Source organism: Oncorhynchus masou, chromosome 21 (genome assembly GCF_036934945.1).
Source record: "Oncorhynchus masou masou isolate Uvic2021 chromosome 21, UVic_Omas_1.1, whole genome shotgun sequence".
NCBI lineage: Eukaryota > Metazoa > Chordata > Actinopteri > Salmoniformes > Salmonidae > Oncorhynchus > Oncorhynchus masou.
The window spans coordinates 23,749,025-23,765,083 of NC_088232.1; the positions used below are offsets into that span (position 1 = coordinate 23,749,025).

General features: G+C 45.0%; 1 protein-coding gene across 3 annotated transcripts in view; it reads right to left on the reverse strand.

Annotated features, from left to right (window-relative positions):
* Nucleotides 1-235: 235 nt before the first annotated feature.
* LOC135507985 (neuronal PAS domain-containing protein 3-like) overlaps nt 236-16,059 on the reverse strand; it is a 391,626-nt gene continuing 375,802 nt past the window's right edge. For 2 of the 3 annotated variants that reach the window (XM_064927839.1, XM_064927841.1), the window contains 5 exons: nt 15,036-15,229; nt 13,963-14,069; nt 6,963-7,110; nt 6,002-6,117; nt 236-5,088 (listed from right to left, as the gene is read on the reverse strand). In XM_064927839.1, the coding sequence (XP_064783911.1) occupies nt 3,617-5,088; nt 6,002-6,117; nt 6,963-7,110; nt 13,963-14,069; nt 15,036-15,229 (2,037 nt within the window). In that variant the 3' untranslated portion in view covers nt 236-3,616. The remainder of the gene's footprint in view (nt 5,089-6,001; nt 6,118-6,962; nt 7,111-13,962; nt 14,070-15,035; nt 15,230-16,059) is intronic. The other variant, XM_064927840.1, reaches the window with a different exon arrangement.

Below are 16,059 nucleotides of genomic sequence, written 5' to 3' on the forward strand. Positions count from 1 at the left end.
TAGCTACCGTTACGGCAGGAGTGTTGAGTGTGAACATACCTGAATGGATGTCCCAGCAATGTTCCCACAACATAGTTTCCAACTAGGAAAAGCATTAAAGACCAGTACACATTTTTTTTCAAGCAAGATCAGAAAAGAAAGAAAGGCATAAAGAAAGAAAGAAAAATTGAGGCAGCTCACTGAGGTGTGGGATAGTCATTGCGATGGTTGAATAAAATAAATGATGCCAGATGTGAACAGATCCAAGAGAAGTTTATTATGAATATGGCACATGTAAGATGGTAAAAAAAACTTGTTACAGAAAGAACAACCATGTATGTATGACATGTTTCTTTGAAACGGATGGAAACCTACAAAAGTATAAAATAACCCTGTTGTAAAATGAAGTATGTACATTTCTGAAATTGCAGCATTATTCATGGTAAATGAAAATAAAAATATGTTTTTCAAAATGTTTTAAAATAAGCCAGGCACTCAAAGTTAGCTTCAGTTAGTTATGTGTTTTTTCTTCAAAGAAAAAAATAAAACAAATAAAATAATAAGTGTACCATCGTTTTCTCTTTTTAATATTTTAATTTGTTTGTATTTAGAATTTATAACACTGTTAACACTGATACTAAGAGAATCCCCTTCTCCTGTAGTATTCATCTACTTGGCACCAAGTTCCTCATAAAAGAATCTGTATAATTGTACAAGAAATAGTTAAAAACACGGACACAGTCTTCACAGGTAATGGAGTGATTTTTCATATTTTAATTTTAAACACTATTTATCTGACAGTAGCTGAGATTAGTTTAAGTCTAAATCACCAGCAATTCATTTTGACACAACACAGTCACAGAGACATTAAAACAGCTCATCCTGCTGTTCTGTTGTAACATATAGGTGTATTTCCTGGTCCGTCCACAGTGTCTGTTTTAAGTGAGCTGCCCTCGACCCGACAGTCTCCCACTCTCACCCCGCTTCGCTACGTCGTAGAAAACACTAACATCTAGGATAGAATCAATCTCAAGTGGTGACACTACGCTCTCCTGCAACCATTCCACCGTTCCAACCAACCGACCCCCAATTTTTGTTCTTTTTTTAAAAACACATTTATTTCATGACCTGGATTTGAGTAACAACACATCTTCACAGAAACCACAGACACTGTTTCCTGATGTAGGGGAGTAGCCTGATTCATTTCAAAAGACAAAGGCTCCCCCTCCCTTTGCTGGACAGACTAAAAAACACTGAACGTTGAGACAAAGCTGCTGGACCGAACAAAATGAAGTAAACCAAACAATCAACTTAATTAACATGCATTTCCAAAACACCTAGCTATAAAAATAGATTTATAGTGCGAAATATTTTTTCTTTTCATTTCTTTAGAAATCTTTAAAATTGTTTATTGTCCTGAAATGCTACCGTGATCTTTTTGTCCTGTAAGTTGCAGGGTCCTTGAAGTCAACAGGTTTGGTGGAAACCAATGAAATACACCCAATGCATACAAGAAGCACAAAGGACTCTGGGAATGTTTCACAACTGAGGCTTTTATGGTTCCAGTCTAGAAGATACATCTAAATGCTACTTTAGCTTTTTGTTGTCATTTTTCGTAGTGTAGGTAAATGCAAGCTGGAAACTGTAATCCCAGAATTCCTCAGTGGCAAAAAAATGGCTCCTTAAACCTTTGAGCTAGTTAAGAGACTTTGATCTCTGAGAGAAAGAGAGGTCTGTAGACTACACAACAGCAAAGCAACAGCAGAAACAGAAAGAAATACAGACAGAAGGAAGCAGCAAAAGGTGACGCTACATTGGAAGGCCACCACACGAAATCCACTAACCTCCACGGGTCCACTAAGACTGCAGAGGAGACGGAGAGGGTTACACACGTTCCCTGTCCAACCCCAGACTACAGATAAAGCACAGAGAAGACAAAGGACAAAACGGCTACATCAGCTCAGTATATACTGCATATAGTAACACACACTGAAATCGCTATGGAGACTGACAGCCAGTGACACTTACACATTGTACACGTTTACGGTTATCACGCTTGGTAATAGATGACTTGATGGACGGCTGTCAAAAGATGAAGTGACAGTTTTTCCATTTTATTACTATTTTTTTTAAACAACAATCACAGTGTTCTTAACACCAAACTGTGAAATAACTTTTTTTTGGCAACAGAGAAAAAATGTGGGAATTTAAAAAAAAAACTCATATTCCGTTTGATTGAAATGCATGTCCTTATTACAATCTCCTTGATATGTGATTTCAGAGAGTCCAACAATGGCTGATGGAAGAACAGATTTGGGAGACTGTTGTTGATAGTAGTGAGGTTTAGGATGGAAGAGAAAGAGGAAGGGTAGAGTAGAAAAAACAATTGACAGAAGCCGGTCAAAGTTAAACATTCATTTTTCAAGTTAATGACGCAAATTAGCCTCAGTTACACTGAGAAAAAGTGATCTAGTTTTGAAAAAATACAACCAAACTCAACCTGCTCCATATAGGTATATTCTATCCTTCGGGCCCAATCTGACCGAGCCTTTCAAACAACTTGACTGAGGGGAGTAGTAATGAACATGAAAATATGTTGATTAGAGGTTTGACTTTACCGAAGGAAGGAAATCTCCCCAGCTGTCACTCAATCACTCATCTCTGAGAGAGAGCTGTGGAACAGAATAACCTACATCAGCCTGCTGAAGGAGGGTAGTAACTAGATGGAACAGTAGCACCATGGAACTGCAGAGAAGGCGTGCATCCCAAATGGCACCCTATTCTCTATATAGTGCACTACTTTTGACCAGAGCCATATAGGCCCTGGTAAAAAAAAAGTGGCACACTATAAAGGGAATAGGGTGCCATTTGAGACAAAACCGAGGAAATGGAACCGGGAGAATACTCATATCTCGTACTGACCTGTCTCGTGTTCCAAAGTCCTGGGATTTGTAGTAACATTCTATTCACAGGTCAATACCCGGCTGAAATTGCTTTTTTAATGCTTGATTTGCAAGTTAAATCTGAGCTATAAAAAAAAAAGAATCAAAATTAATTCTAAAATAGACAACTATTCCCTCATTATGAAATAACTTTCACATCTCTTTCTTTTAAGGTTTATGTCTTTGACCATGTCAAACAGGGACCATCCTTTTGTCTTCGTCAACCTTGATCACATCAAGATGTGGAGCAAAACCATCCAAGGGGTTTCTTTCCATAGAAATATCTTTTCCGCCATCACCCTTTAAATACACTAGGCATCTTCATAAAGATGCAACATAATCAACTCAAATAAAAAGTCGTTTACCCAAGACTCCAGTAGGAGACCAACGGTAATATGAATTCTCTGTAGGCAAAAAGGAATTCTTTACAATAAAGAATAGTTTGTTTAGTTTGATCAGAGAAAATGTCCATCGTACTGTAAGAGGAGTAGGAAGAGGGCGAGAGATTGATAGAGTGGGAGTCAGTAGAGAGAGCGAAAAGATAGAAAGACAAGGAGCCATTCATTTCTATTATATAAGCTCGTTTGCTCAAATTCAAAGTGCTAGAATATATTTATTTTCCACTTGAAACACAGTCTTATGCCTCAACGAGTCTCTGACAGTTGAACACAGTAATATGGTCTTGGTGTTTTGCTCTAATCTTCTTTGCGCTCCAGAGTTTGTGTGGTGTGTATCCCGTTACTGTAGATAGGGAATGGAAGAGTAGAGAACAGTCCCTCTGCCGTGGTGAATACATTGGCTGCTGGCATCTGGGTGAGGCTGGCGCCGGACACGGCACCGCCAAAGGGGCCAGCCATGTTGAGCCGGTGGACGTGATGATACAGCATCTCCATGGGCGTCTTGGGGTCGATGCCGAAGCCGGGGCTACCGTTGACATCCACAAAGTTCATAGCGTGGGCAACGTTGTTGGGCAACAGGTTGGCGCCTGCCTGCATGGCCAAGGTGACATCGGCGGGGGCATAGCGGATGGTGCCAGTGGTGTACACCCGGGAGGCGGCAGTGCTGGTCGTGGCGAGGGTGCCGGTGACCCGGTGGACCAGAGGAAGCACCACGTTCCCAGCCTGCAACCTCTGCAGGGCCTCCAGGTCGCTGGTGTACAGCAGGGAGGAGGAGGAGTTGGAGGTGGTGGGGGTGCCCTGACCCTGCTGCTTGTCGCGCGGCGAGGCTGAGAGGGGTGGGGACAGGGGGTCGGAGGAGGAGCCAGAGCTGGAGGGAGGGGCCAGGCTGGCCACGCTGGAGGCTGAGGAGGGGGCACTGCTGTTACCGTTGAAGGAGGGGGGTATGCCCTTCCTGGTTCCTCCACCCCCGCCACCTCCCTCTGTTCCTGGGGGAGTGAGCACTGAGTCTGGGATGGAGACCTGCAGACTGCCAGGCTGTGGGGAGGGAAAGGTGTCGTGGGTTGGGACGTGCTTCGTCATGCTGTAGGGGGACTCATTCCTGGAGATCTCCCTGTTGGGAGGGTAGTTCCAGATGCTGCTGTCGTTGTCGAAGTTGATGGGCTCGGACATTTCTGTTTTGATCTTGAGCACGGATGCACTGGCAGGGGAGGGGGGCAGCAGGAGGGGGGCGTCCCCCCCCAGGGTGGGGTGGTTCATGGTGCCAGGGCTGGTGGTGGCAGAGGAGAGGCGCAGGCGTCTAGAACGACTACCGTCCCACTTCTGCTTTTTCCTCCTCTTCTTACGCTTCTGCTGCTTGCTGGCGGCGGGGACGGCGAGCATCTCAGTGGCCCTGTCACAGTCTTTAATGCTGTCGTCGTCATCATCATCCTCCTCATCATCGTCATCATCTTCCTCTTCTTCAGAGGAAGACGGTGAGTTGTGCAGCTCCACTCTTCCATCTCTATCTCCGTAGTGCTCTACCTTGATGTGCAGGCCCCCCAGTCGGCCTAGTCTCCTCTCCTTGGTCTCCAGCTCGCAGTCGCTGGGCTCCAGGTCATCCTCGCTCTCCTGGCTCTCTGGGTTGGAGGAGCTGTCTCCTTCCTCCTGACGTCTCATCTCCTGCTCTGAGGACGACTGGCCCTGCTGCTGCTTTTTACTGTCTGTCTCCGGGTCCTCGCTGTTCTCAGTCTGGTTCCCCTTCCCGTCCGACTTCGAGTTCTCGTTGTCTTCTGGGAGAAAGATGCCGTTTAGTGTGCAAACCTGAACAGTATTCAAAACTCCATGTATTCTGAATAATTATATGTCTAAATAGCCACTGTTTTGGAAATGAAATAATCTTTCATGCAGTTTATTTAGCTTTTTAAAAATGATTTTGGTATAGATGATATTCAGATATATGTATAATTCCCATCATCACTCAATTTAAAGACTGCACTTCTTTACTTCCCAAAATACCATGGTGTTCTACTGTTGTTCTACTGTCTGTCTGTCTGTCTGTCTGTCTGTCTGTCTGTCTGTCTGTCTGTCTGTCTGTCTGTCTGTCTGTCTGTCTGTCTGTCTGTCTGTCTGTCTGTCTGTCTGTCTGTCTGTCTGTCTGTCTGTCTGTCTGTCTGTAGCTATGGTGTTGGCTTGGCACCCGATCACCCCTTGGATACTGGAGCAGTGGAGCTCTCCAACCGTACTGTCAGAGTGAGGAGGACTCGCTACCCAGCAGCAGCTGGCATGGGTCACAACTCTCACCATGCACGCTGGCATAGGGGGCACTGAGGGAGGCCTGGTGCCAATGGCCAATATGCTGGCACTTCCCACAGACTGTCACCCAAAATCATCCTCTCCTATCCTGCCCCCTCCTCCCCCTTGTCTGTATTCCGTATTTGAACAAAGCTGTATATAGTCCTGCAGCTTGTGTATATCTAAACAGTAGTGCTGGCTGCTACCTAAATAAACATCTATCTAAGGCCAGGTTATAGTGTCAAGCACTGTCAAGCAACTGTTGATGTACAGTATATATGCTATTTAGCAGACGCTTTAATACAAAGTGACTTACAGTCATGCCTGCATTAATTTGACATATATGTAAGCACCATGCTCTACCGACTGAGCCACACAAGACCATATATTGTTTGATTGATGGTACCGTACCAGAGTTCTCCTTGGACTCGGACTCAGAGTCGGAAGTCTCTGAAGACTCAGAGGCTTTCTCTGGAAGGTTGGGCAGCTGGGCGATGTCCATGGGCGTGTCCTTGTACTCTGGATTACTGCAGGAGACGGACAATACAGGAAGGAAGTCATTGTCTTTGCCAATAGAGAATTTAAAACAGATTCCTGCCAGGGATTGCACAGCACACAGCGTTTGCCATTCTCCTAGTGTTCTGATTGATCCAGCTGTCCCTAAAGCATAGCCCCTCGCTCTCTGGCTCTCACAGCTGCTCTATGGGCCTGCAGAGGTGAGGAACAATTAGGAAGGCAATTGAAAAGATAAATCTATTACAGTTGACAAAATATTTTTTTTCTTCCCAGTGCTGGTAGCTAAATTCAATTAGAAAAATTACAAAAACAACATCTCAATCACTTTAGAGTGCTGACATAATTCTACAATGATCAATTCAGTGATGCCAATGGCAGAAATCATTTACAATGACAGTGCCTTGACAGAAAACTAATACTGGCAGAAGTATGCCATTATACTCATATGACAAATTGGCAGCTATAGAATAGATGTACTACAAATATGCTTAAACAATTGGGGTGGGGGGTGGGGGGGAATGCAACATGTGAATAGGAATTCACAAGTACGCATGGTTAAAATACTGAAATGATTCAAATAAACCTTTTAATTATGTCCCATTGGTTGAAAAAAATAAAACATATTTAATGAAAACTGAATCAATGCTTGCATTTGCTTCCTGGTGTAGCTGTGTGTGCTTCCCAAGTCACACCCTATTCCCTATACAGTATAATACATTACCTTTGACCAGAACCCTATGGGCACTGGTCAAAAGTAGTGCTCTACATAGGGAAAATGGTGCCATTTGGGAAGCAGACTGTTTCTGTGCACTGGCTGGCATGTGTTGGGTAGTTCACAGATGGAGCCCTGCCTTACCTGAGTACGTAGTTGACCCAGATGATGTTCTTTTCATTGGCGTTCTTGGCATTGATGGCGATGGTGGCACTGGACTGGATCCAGATGTACCCACCGTTCTTCTGGATCCAGCGGTAGTACTTGGTCACACACTGTCCCTTGTTTATCACTGGGGGTGGAGAGAAGGGAGAGTAATAGAGGAATAGAGGAGAGAGGCGAGATACGAGAGGGGCGAGAGGAGAGGACGGGAGAGAGGGGAGAGGAGAGAGATGGAGAGGGGAGAGTAGAGAAAGGGGAGAGAGAAGAGAGGGGAGAGGAGAGAGATGGAGAGGGGAGATGAGAGAGAAGAGAGGGGAGAGGAGAGAGATGGAGAGGGGAGAGAAGAGAGGGGAGAGGAGAGAGATGGAGAGGGGAGAGGAGAGAGAAGAGAGGGGAGAGAGAAGAGAGGGGAGAGGAGAGAGATGGAGAGGGGAGAGGAGAGAGATGGAGAGGGGAGAGAAGAGAGGGGAGAGGAGAGAGATGGAGAGGGGAGATGAGAGAGAAGAGAGGGGAGAGGAGAGAGATGGAGAGGAGAGGAGAGATAAGAGAGAAGAGAGGGGAGAGGAGAGAGATGGAGAGGAGAGATAAGAGAGAGACCATCAGGTGGCATCCAACAGCTGTGAGAGGGGCTGTGCTGCTCTCTGTTCTACCTACCATCATTAATCAACTTCTCTGACTGGCTAAAACAGGAATGGGGATGTGTACTTGGTTGCACAGGGCACACTATTAAATACCTCAGAGGACAGTGTGTGTGCTGATCTGGAAACAAACGATAAGGGAAAGATGTGTGCATAAGTAATATGAAATGAATGAGAGTCAATCGTTAGTGATTGCGCTTGTATCTATGGGTCTTGATTTAGGGTTCGGCATAAGGTCAGTGGTATAATTATTGGGTAGATGCTTAAAATGATATTGCAGGTGATAGAAAGGGTTTTCTAAAGAAATATTGTGCGTTTGTTTCCGACCCAGGACTCTGACTGTATGCATTGAGGCTGGCTGCAGTGAGACTCGCCCACCACCAAGGGGCACTGTGACTCTGCAGCTACCAGCTACCTAACTGCACTACGCTACACTGCTGGCTATGTCCTTGTCTGCCTGAGCATAAGTGAAGACGCTCTGGTGGTTGCAATAAATTTGGCTAAATTAACCGCTGATTGGTTATCTCAACCAATATGTATCTGCATTAATCATGGCTCTCTAAAACTGAAACAGTCAGAATGTGAGCGAGGTAGTAAATTCATATTCTTAGTTTAATTACGGCTACAAATAGCCTCTACCATAAAAATAGTTCCATGGGGGGGAGGAGGGGGGGGGGATGATTTATATAAAAAGAAGGCCAGTAATTAAAAACTATTAGGAACTAATAGCATTGTTTAAGAAACCATCCCAAGGGTTCAGAAAATTTACTTTAGATCACTGACTGCTTTCTTTTCCTATACATATATAGAATTAGAGGACAAGATAGAGGGAATTGAAATAAAAAAAACGTTTTGCTTTCCAACCAACTAAGTGTAGTACAGAGGAGGTATACTGTAGTGTTTAACCTTGCTCTCATCTTCATAGTTTATTCTACGAGTTAACAATGATTTGTTGTATAATGTGCTACATTTTAAAAGGGAGATGGATAAACAATATGTATATTAGTTTCAGTTGAATAGTCATTCATGATTATCTGGAAATACCAAAATATTAATTCAAACTGCAACTACAATATTTGAGAAAGGTGGTTGAAATATTTTTTAAATAATTCAGAATTTGTTAACTTTATACCGTATCTACTGTGATCATATTGATTAATAATATTGGTAAAGCCACATTTTTTTCTATCCAATTACTGCCATATTTATTTAAGATAACAAAAAACATTTTTCTAACCATAACCCTAATCAGGTAAATAACTTGACAAATCAAGTATACAAGACAAACTGTAAATCCTACAGTCATATTCTGATCTTGGTGAGTTTTGACCAGGCCTTGCACCTCTACAGCCAGTATACTGGACCTCTGAATCTCTCTACCTTTGAACCCGAGACACACCAGATCTCTCTCATCTGCATTAGCATCAATACACTCCACCCCTGGCTTCCCTGGTACCACGTCTTTGCAGGTGAGGCTTATTTTTTAACCCCTTTCAGTTACAGTGCCATTAAATCAATCAGGGGTCTGCTTGTGGACTATTGATTTAGTGTTAATGAAGGCCAGTGTTTTCCGGTGCCGGAGCCGTCCGCTAGCTTTTGGAGGCATTAAAAGGAATACGGGCCCTTTAATCTGTCTCTCTCTCCTGCAGCCCCAGGCATGCCTGTAGGATGGCTTCTGTGAGCCTCTTCTCTCCCTCTCCTCTCTTCTCTTCCTGTCCTTCAGTTTGTTTTAATCACTTGGATTCTTTCCATAATGGTGGCTACCTTTCAGATACCCTTTACCCAAAGTGGCCCGGCTTGCAACGAGGGGTGTCACCGTCATATAAAAGTAAGTAATTTACACCCGTGAAATTGCTTTATGGAAAAGTCCTTGCAGTCCATCAGGGTATTATCGTAAAGGCAACCCTTTTATGAATGAGAGAGGAGACGGGGGGGGGGGGGGGTGTTCTCTTCTCCACCGGGTTTTAGATTTTTGTCTAGCTCCACAAGAAAATTCTGCCTGTTGTGGTGAGTGGTGTACGTCATGTTTTTCAAGGAACATTGCATTGTGTAAGCCGAAAGCTACTGTTTACCAAAGCTTTGAAATCACAGCAACTTTTGCCTGTGTCTATTCAACATTTCAGCGGTATTTTTCAGTATCTGTAGAGTCTGCTTTTAAGTATGCTAACAAGTGAGCTGAGTTGGTTTCATTAGAGTCGGTCTGAACTAGTCTTAGGAGACAGTTTCTGGTAGTATGCCTGGAGGCGGATGGCTTAAGTCCTCTGAGATTTAAGTCCTTTCAGCTACAGTATCCTCTCCAATCTCGCTCTCCCTCATGAAAATCATCTCTTTTCCCCAAGTCTGATATAACAGAGACACTCAAAGCCATTTGTTTTTGCTGTATATGCGTCAATTCATGTATCAGATAATCTGACTAATGCAGGTCTAAACATCTATCTTTTTAGAATGAAAAAGAACAACAACCTTTTCAGTCGTGCCTCATGCTTAGAGAAGTGAAGTATGAACTGTAGCAATGTACACAGTATAGACTTACTGTATATGAAATGGAGTCAATCTGATTGGTTCGTACTCCTAGGATATGCTATGAATAAAAAGTCGAGCGACTAAATGGCCATATTATAAAGATTGGACAAAAGCCAATTCATTTAAACACCTTCTCCAGTCTGGCTCACTTATGACCTCGTGTCTAGAGAGTTGGCCAAGTGGAATAATATCTTACATTTCCTCCAGGCCACGTGACCTTGTCACCCTGTCTGATCTGCTCACAGTGTGCATTTGTCATCAGCTGATTGTTGCAATTCAGACCAACTTCCAAAGAATCGAATACCTATGAACCCCCTCTTCATAATGCATTATCAGCACATTTATGATGCCCAATGACCTATGATGCACAACGTAGGTGCTAATAGCTGCTCATGAACATCTGCAACTACATTCTTGTTCAGTTAGTTATCCTCATACAGGCCACGTTATCATTAGATATGGGGTGATAATGTCACTGACGATGATAATGATGGGAATATGTCATGATGAAACCATCAATAGAAAATAGGAATTTTAGCAAAGTCGTTATTTTGTCCGGAGGAATTGAGAGACCTTATTTTTCCGAATACCAATTGCTCAAATAATTCCCATGGCTTTCTTCTCTAACAGTAGATACGGTATAATATACCTTGATGAAATCGATATTGAATCCACTAACGGCCATACTAAGGGGACAAACATTGGAAATTAGTGCACACTTAAGTGCGATGCTGCAATTCATCTGACTTGTTCATCTCACGTGTCAATATTTAAATTGCATCCGTCACTAACTCAAACATAAACTATTCAATAAATATACTGAACAAAAATATAAACGCAACATGCAACAATTTCAAAGATTTTACTGAGTTACAGTTCATATAAGGAAATCAGTCAATTGAAATACATGTATCAGGCCCTAATCTATGGACTTCACATGACCTATCAGGGGTGCAGCCATGGGTGGGCCTTGACAAGCATAGGCCCACCCACTTGGCAGCCAGGCCCACCCACTTGGCAGCCAGGCCCACCCACTGGGCAGCCAGGCCCACCCACTGGGGAGCCAGGCCCACCCACTGGGGAGCCAGGCCCACCCACTGGGGAGCCAGGCCCACACACTGGGGAGCCAGGCCCACACACTGGGGAGCCAGGCCCACCCACTTGGCAGCCAGGCCCACCCTCTTGGCAGCCAGGCCCACCCACTGGGGAGCCAGGCCCACCCACTGGGGAGCCAGGCCCACCCACTGGGGAGCCAGGTTCACCCACTTGGCAGCCAGGCCCACCCACTGGAGAGCCAGGTTCACCCACTTGGCAGCCAGGCCCACCCACTGGGGAGACAGGCCCAGCAAATCAGAATGAGTTTTTCCCCACTAAAGGGCTTTATTACAGACAGAAATCATACCTTATTTCAGCTCATGAAACATGGGACCAACACTGCATATGTTGCGTTTGTTCAGTGCAAATAAATGAAATAAATATTTAGCAGCATTGCACACTCAACCAATTCCAAGCCAATGCACTGACTGTAAGTTGATTAAAGCCTGGGTGGAGCATCAGATGTGATAGATAGGAGACAGCCAGGGGTAGCTGGAGATATTCAATGGTGGAGCCACTGTTTGCTGCTACTGCCTAGCCTGCTGCCTCAATCTGCCTGCCTAAGCCTGTCTTATCAATGCGATCCATGGGCAACACTCCCTCTCTAACTCTCCCTCTGCTGGGTTTCAAATCAGCCGCTAATGGACCCAATCTGGTTCCTTTTTAAGGCAAAGGGACAGTTCCATGCAGCAGTAATTGTGCTCTAATTCAGTTGAACTCCCAATATCTAATCAGACGGCTCCAAACTCCCTGGCCGAGGAGGCAACCCCAAGGACACTCGTTCTACCTGCCCGGCAAACACCTAATAAAGCAAGAGAATTTACACCCTACAATCCAGCATACAGCACGAAGGGAAAACCCAGGACGCAGCTGAGCTCACGGGACTCCAAAAATGGCAGCCTGCCTAGTACTGAATCCACGCCGCAAAGCCCAATGAAATGGTGCACTGCTCACGCAACGCCTCCTCAGTTTTTACCAGCCATAGTAAAGGTTTAATTGGCGATACAAACATAGCAAATCATGGCACGTTTTGGGAAAGAAAAGGTCAGATAAGCAGAGCGTACCTCGTGCCATGGGCTATAAAAACTGCTCAGTTGGGGTAAAGATGCAAAGACATCTTACAAAGATGACCGCCACTCTTAAAGTAAACTTAGTTCAAAGTTGAACATAAACAAACAAAGAAGACATGCAGCCATTTCTTTTGAATGGAATGTTGGGAGTGAACTTGATATCACTTTCACTGGGGTCTTGGTTTCCCTGCTCCCTCCCTGGGGTCTTGGTTTCCCTTCTCCCTCCCTGGGGTCTTGGTTTCCCTTCGCCCTCCCTGGGGTCTTGGTTTCCCTTCTCCCTCCCTGGGGTCTTGGTTTCCCTTCTCCCTCCCTGGGGTCTTGGTTTCCCTTCTCCCTCCCTGGGGTCTTGGTTTCCCTTCTCCCTCCCTGGGGTCTTGGTTTCCCTTCTCCCTCCCTGGGGTCTTGGTTTCCCTTCTCCCTCCCTGGGGTCTTGGTTTCCCTTCTCCCTCACTGGGGTCTTGGTTTCCCTTTTCCCTCCCTGGGGTCTTGGTTTCCCTTCTCCCTCCCTGGGGTCTTGGTTTCCCTTCTCCCTCCCGGGGTCTTGGTTTCCCTTCTCCCTCCCTGGGGTCTTGGTTTCCCTTCTCCCTCCCTGGGGTCTTAGTTTCCCTTTTCCCTCCCTGGAACCTTGGTTTCCCCTCTCCCTCCCTGGGGTCTTGGTTTCCCTTCTCCCTCCCGGGGTCTTGGTTTCCCTTCTCCCTCCCTGGGGTCTTGGTTTCCCTTCTCCCTCCCTGGGGTCTTGGTTTCCCTTCTCCCTCCCTGGGGTCTTGGTTTCCCTTCTCCCTCCCTGGGGTCTTGGTTTCCCTTCTCCCTCCCTGGGGTCTTGGTTTCCCTTCTCCCTCCCTGGGGTCTTGGTTTCCCTTCTCCCTCCCTGGGGTCTTGGTTTCCCTTCTCCCTCCCTGGGGTCTTGGTTTCCCTTCTCCCTCCCTGGGGTCTTGGTTTCCTTCTCCCTCCCTGGGGTCTTGGTTTCCCTTCTCCCTCCCTGGGGTCTTGGTTTCCCTTCTCCCTCCCTGGGGTCTTGGTTTCCCTTCTCCCTCCCTGGGGTCTTGGTTTCCCTTCTCCCTCCCTGGGGTCTTGGTTTCCCTTCTCCCTCCCTGGGGTTTTGAGGCCTACTGACCTACAGTATGGGGAGGATTTATTTCAATGGCACATAGTTCTAGAGCCCTTGATGTTGCCACCCCCAGAGATTTCCCCTGTCCACAGTAAGTCACTGAGGCAGATCACAATGGGATCATCTAGTTGTTGTCTCTCTACAGGCCGTTTACACTGATTGCGGCTTTAGCTCAGTGGACTAACCCAGTCTTGTGGCAGGTAGGTAGACCTGAGTTCAAACCCCAGATGGTCACAGAGGCAGATCATCTAGATGTTGTCTCTCTTCAGGCCTATTACACAGATTCTGTACACTGACAAGATCACAACAACTTTGTTCCTGAACAACAACAGCTCTGCAGTGAAGCAGACGAGGACCAATGCTTTTGGTGTTGGGTGGAGAGATGACGCTGGAGATAATTGTGACAGTTGTCCCAATCCGCCCCGAGTGACCACAACCCATAACAAAAAGCAATCCTAAATCAGGAACGTTACTCGGCAATAAAGTGTTCATAATAAGTTGTGTTCAATACTGAAACGTTGTGGTAACGTTTAAAGTATAATACTCACAGTCTAAATGGCTGTGCCGGATACCCTCCACATCCTCCGCATGAATGAACTGGTAGCACCTCTTCCCTACGATGTCCACTGGCGTCAGGTCCATGTAGTCGCTAATTCTACAACAGGGATTTGAACAGGATTCAGCATGTAAGGCAAGAAAAAGAAGCACCAACGGAAACGGAGAGAAAGATTCGAATGGGGTGTCATTACAGTGTAACCAGACAGGCAATTTTTCTTGTCACCCTGATATGTCAAACTAATGACTCTGAGGCAGATAAGCCCACGTATAACTCAGAACATTCAGGGACAAAAGGCTATTATGGAACCTAGGATGTCTTCCCATTCCACATGATAAAATGCCTATCACTTAGTATTGAATATCATCTATCCCTTCTTTTTTTGGTTCACCCAAAAGCAATCTGTCTACTATCTGTCTTAAATATTGTGCGGTTATTTTCTGATATTTCTAGTCTCCCACAAACCCTATGAAACAGATGAAAGAAGTCCTGATCAGTTTCCTATTTTATTTTCCCAGAAAGAGACTATCTCACTGTAAAACTGACTGTCCAGATGTGATTTCCCCATAAATAACTGACTGTCTGTCAGACAGCGGTAAAATACATCTCAGTGATCTCAATCCCCTAGAGATGAGGACGGGTAGCAAAGAAATACAATGCCCAAGATGAGGTGTACAATACATCGGCCTATTACTGTGCAATTTCCAAACAAATCATACAAATAACAACACTGTAGTGATTAGAGTGTAACTACATACACAGGTATAAGAGCAACGTCATGTCATGTGTTACCCATGATCCATTGTGGATATATTGGTTGTAAGAACCCGTTTTATGTAGTTGTAACAACATTGACAACATTGACATGGGTGATCAAAGTGTTAACAAATGAGGTGAGTAGTTCTGCGATACGTATTTTATCATCATGTGTATTTTTACTATAATGTGTATTTCATTATCCAAACTATTAATCCCTCATTGAAATGCACTCTTCTCTTGGTGAATACCCATGTTTTTCAGTTATGTATTTGACAGTCATGTGGGTAAGGTAAAGTCAAGTCTTACCTATTCTCGCAGTAGACAATGTTGAGGTCCATGTTGACCCGGGTGACAAACATTTGGCAATCTATGCGCACCTCGTTGATGGTGGGAGGGGGGAGGGCGTGGGCTACCACCACCATGCCCATGATCTGAATGGGTACAGACCGACTGTGGGTCAATGCCATCCGGATTCTCAGCCTGCCTGTAACATGGATCACCTATATGAGAAGAGAGAGAGAGAGAGAGTTTCAGTCCAAAAGCAGTGATGGACAATTCTAAACAAAAAATATAGACAGAGAATGGAGGTAGGACACAAATGTTTTCTCCTGAAATGATATTCTACACAAGAGAAGAGAGAGAGAGTTGAAGGTCCTAATTATTGCTAGCTTTAAAGTTTCAGCTAAGCTTTAAAGTCTTTGTAGCTCCATTTTGCCCTAGAGGAGGAATTGAATAGATATGCACACTACACTTTCAGATCCATCCATTTTAATCACTGCCAGTACACCCAGGGGGAATTGTTTTGTAGTCTTTAAACTACTGACACTGGCCTCTCAGTGGCACACCTCTGAGATTGGTGAGACGCGATTATCATCATTCACACAGACAGTTTCTGCTCCCTAAACTCATTCAAAGCCTCAGACCATAGGGGACCTCGGTGCCTCTCCTGCTTCACCAGGGACAGGCAACCCTCAACAATGGGAACGAGACATTGAATGCCAATTGGGAAAGAGAGACAGAGACACACACACACACACACAAAAAGAACAACCCTATTTCAGACATGATGTTGTTTTTGGAGCTTGGGAAGCTAACAGAACATTGACATGTTACAATGGCCCCGTCAGAGTGCTGGCCCAGGAGGAAAATGGTTTTGATGGTGTATGATACCTCCTTTTCAAAGGGAAACCATCAGTGATTGTGACGTGCTAGAAGCCATCATCAGTTTCCACAGTTAAATGATACTGACTCCTTTCCCCTGGAGTTTCTCCAGACAAAGAAGAACTGTGAATTGTCGTTTCAAACCCATTTTGAATGCAACTAAACTCTG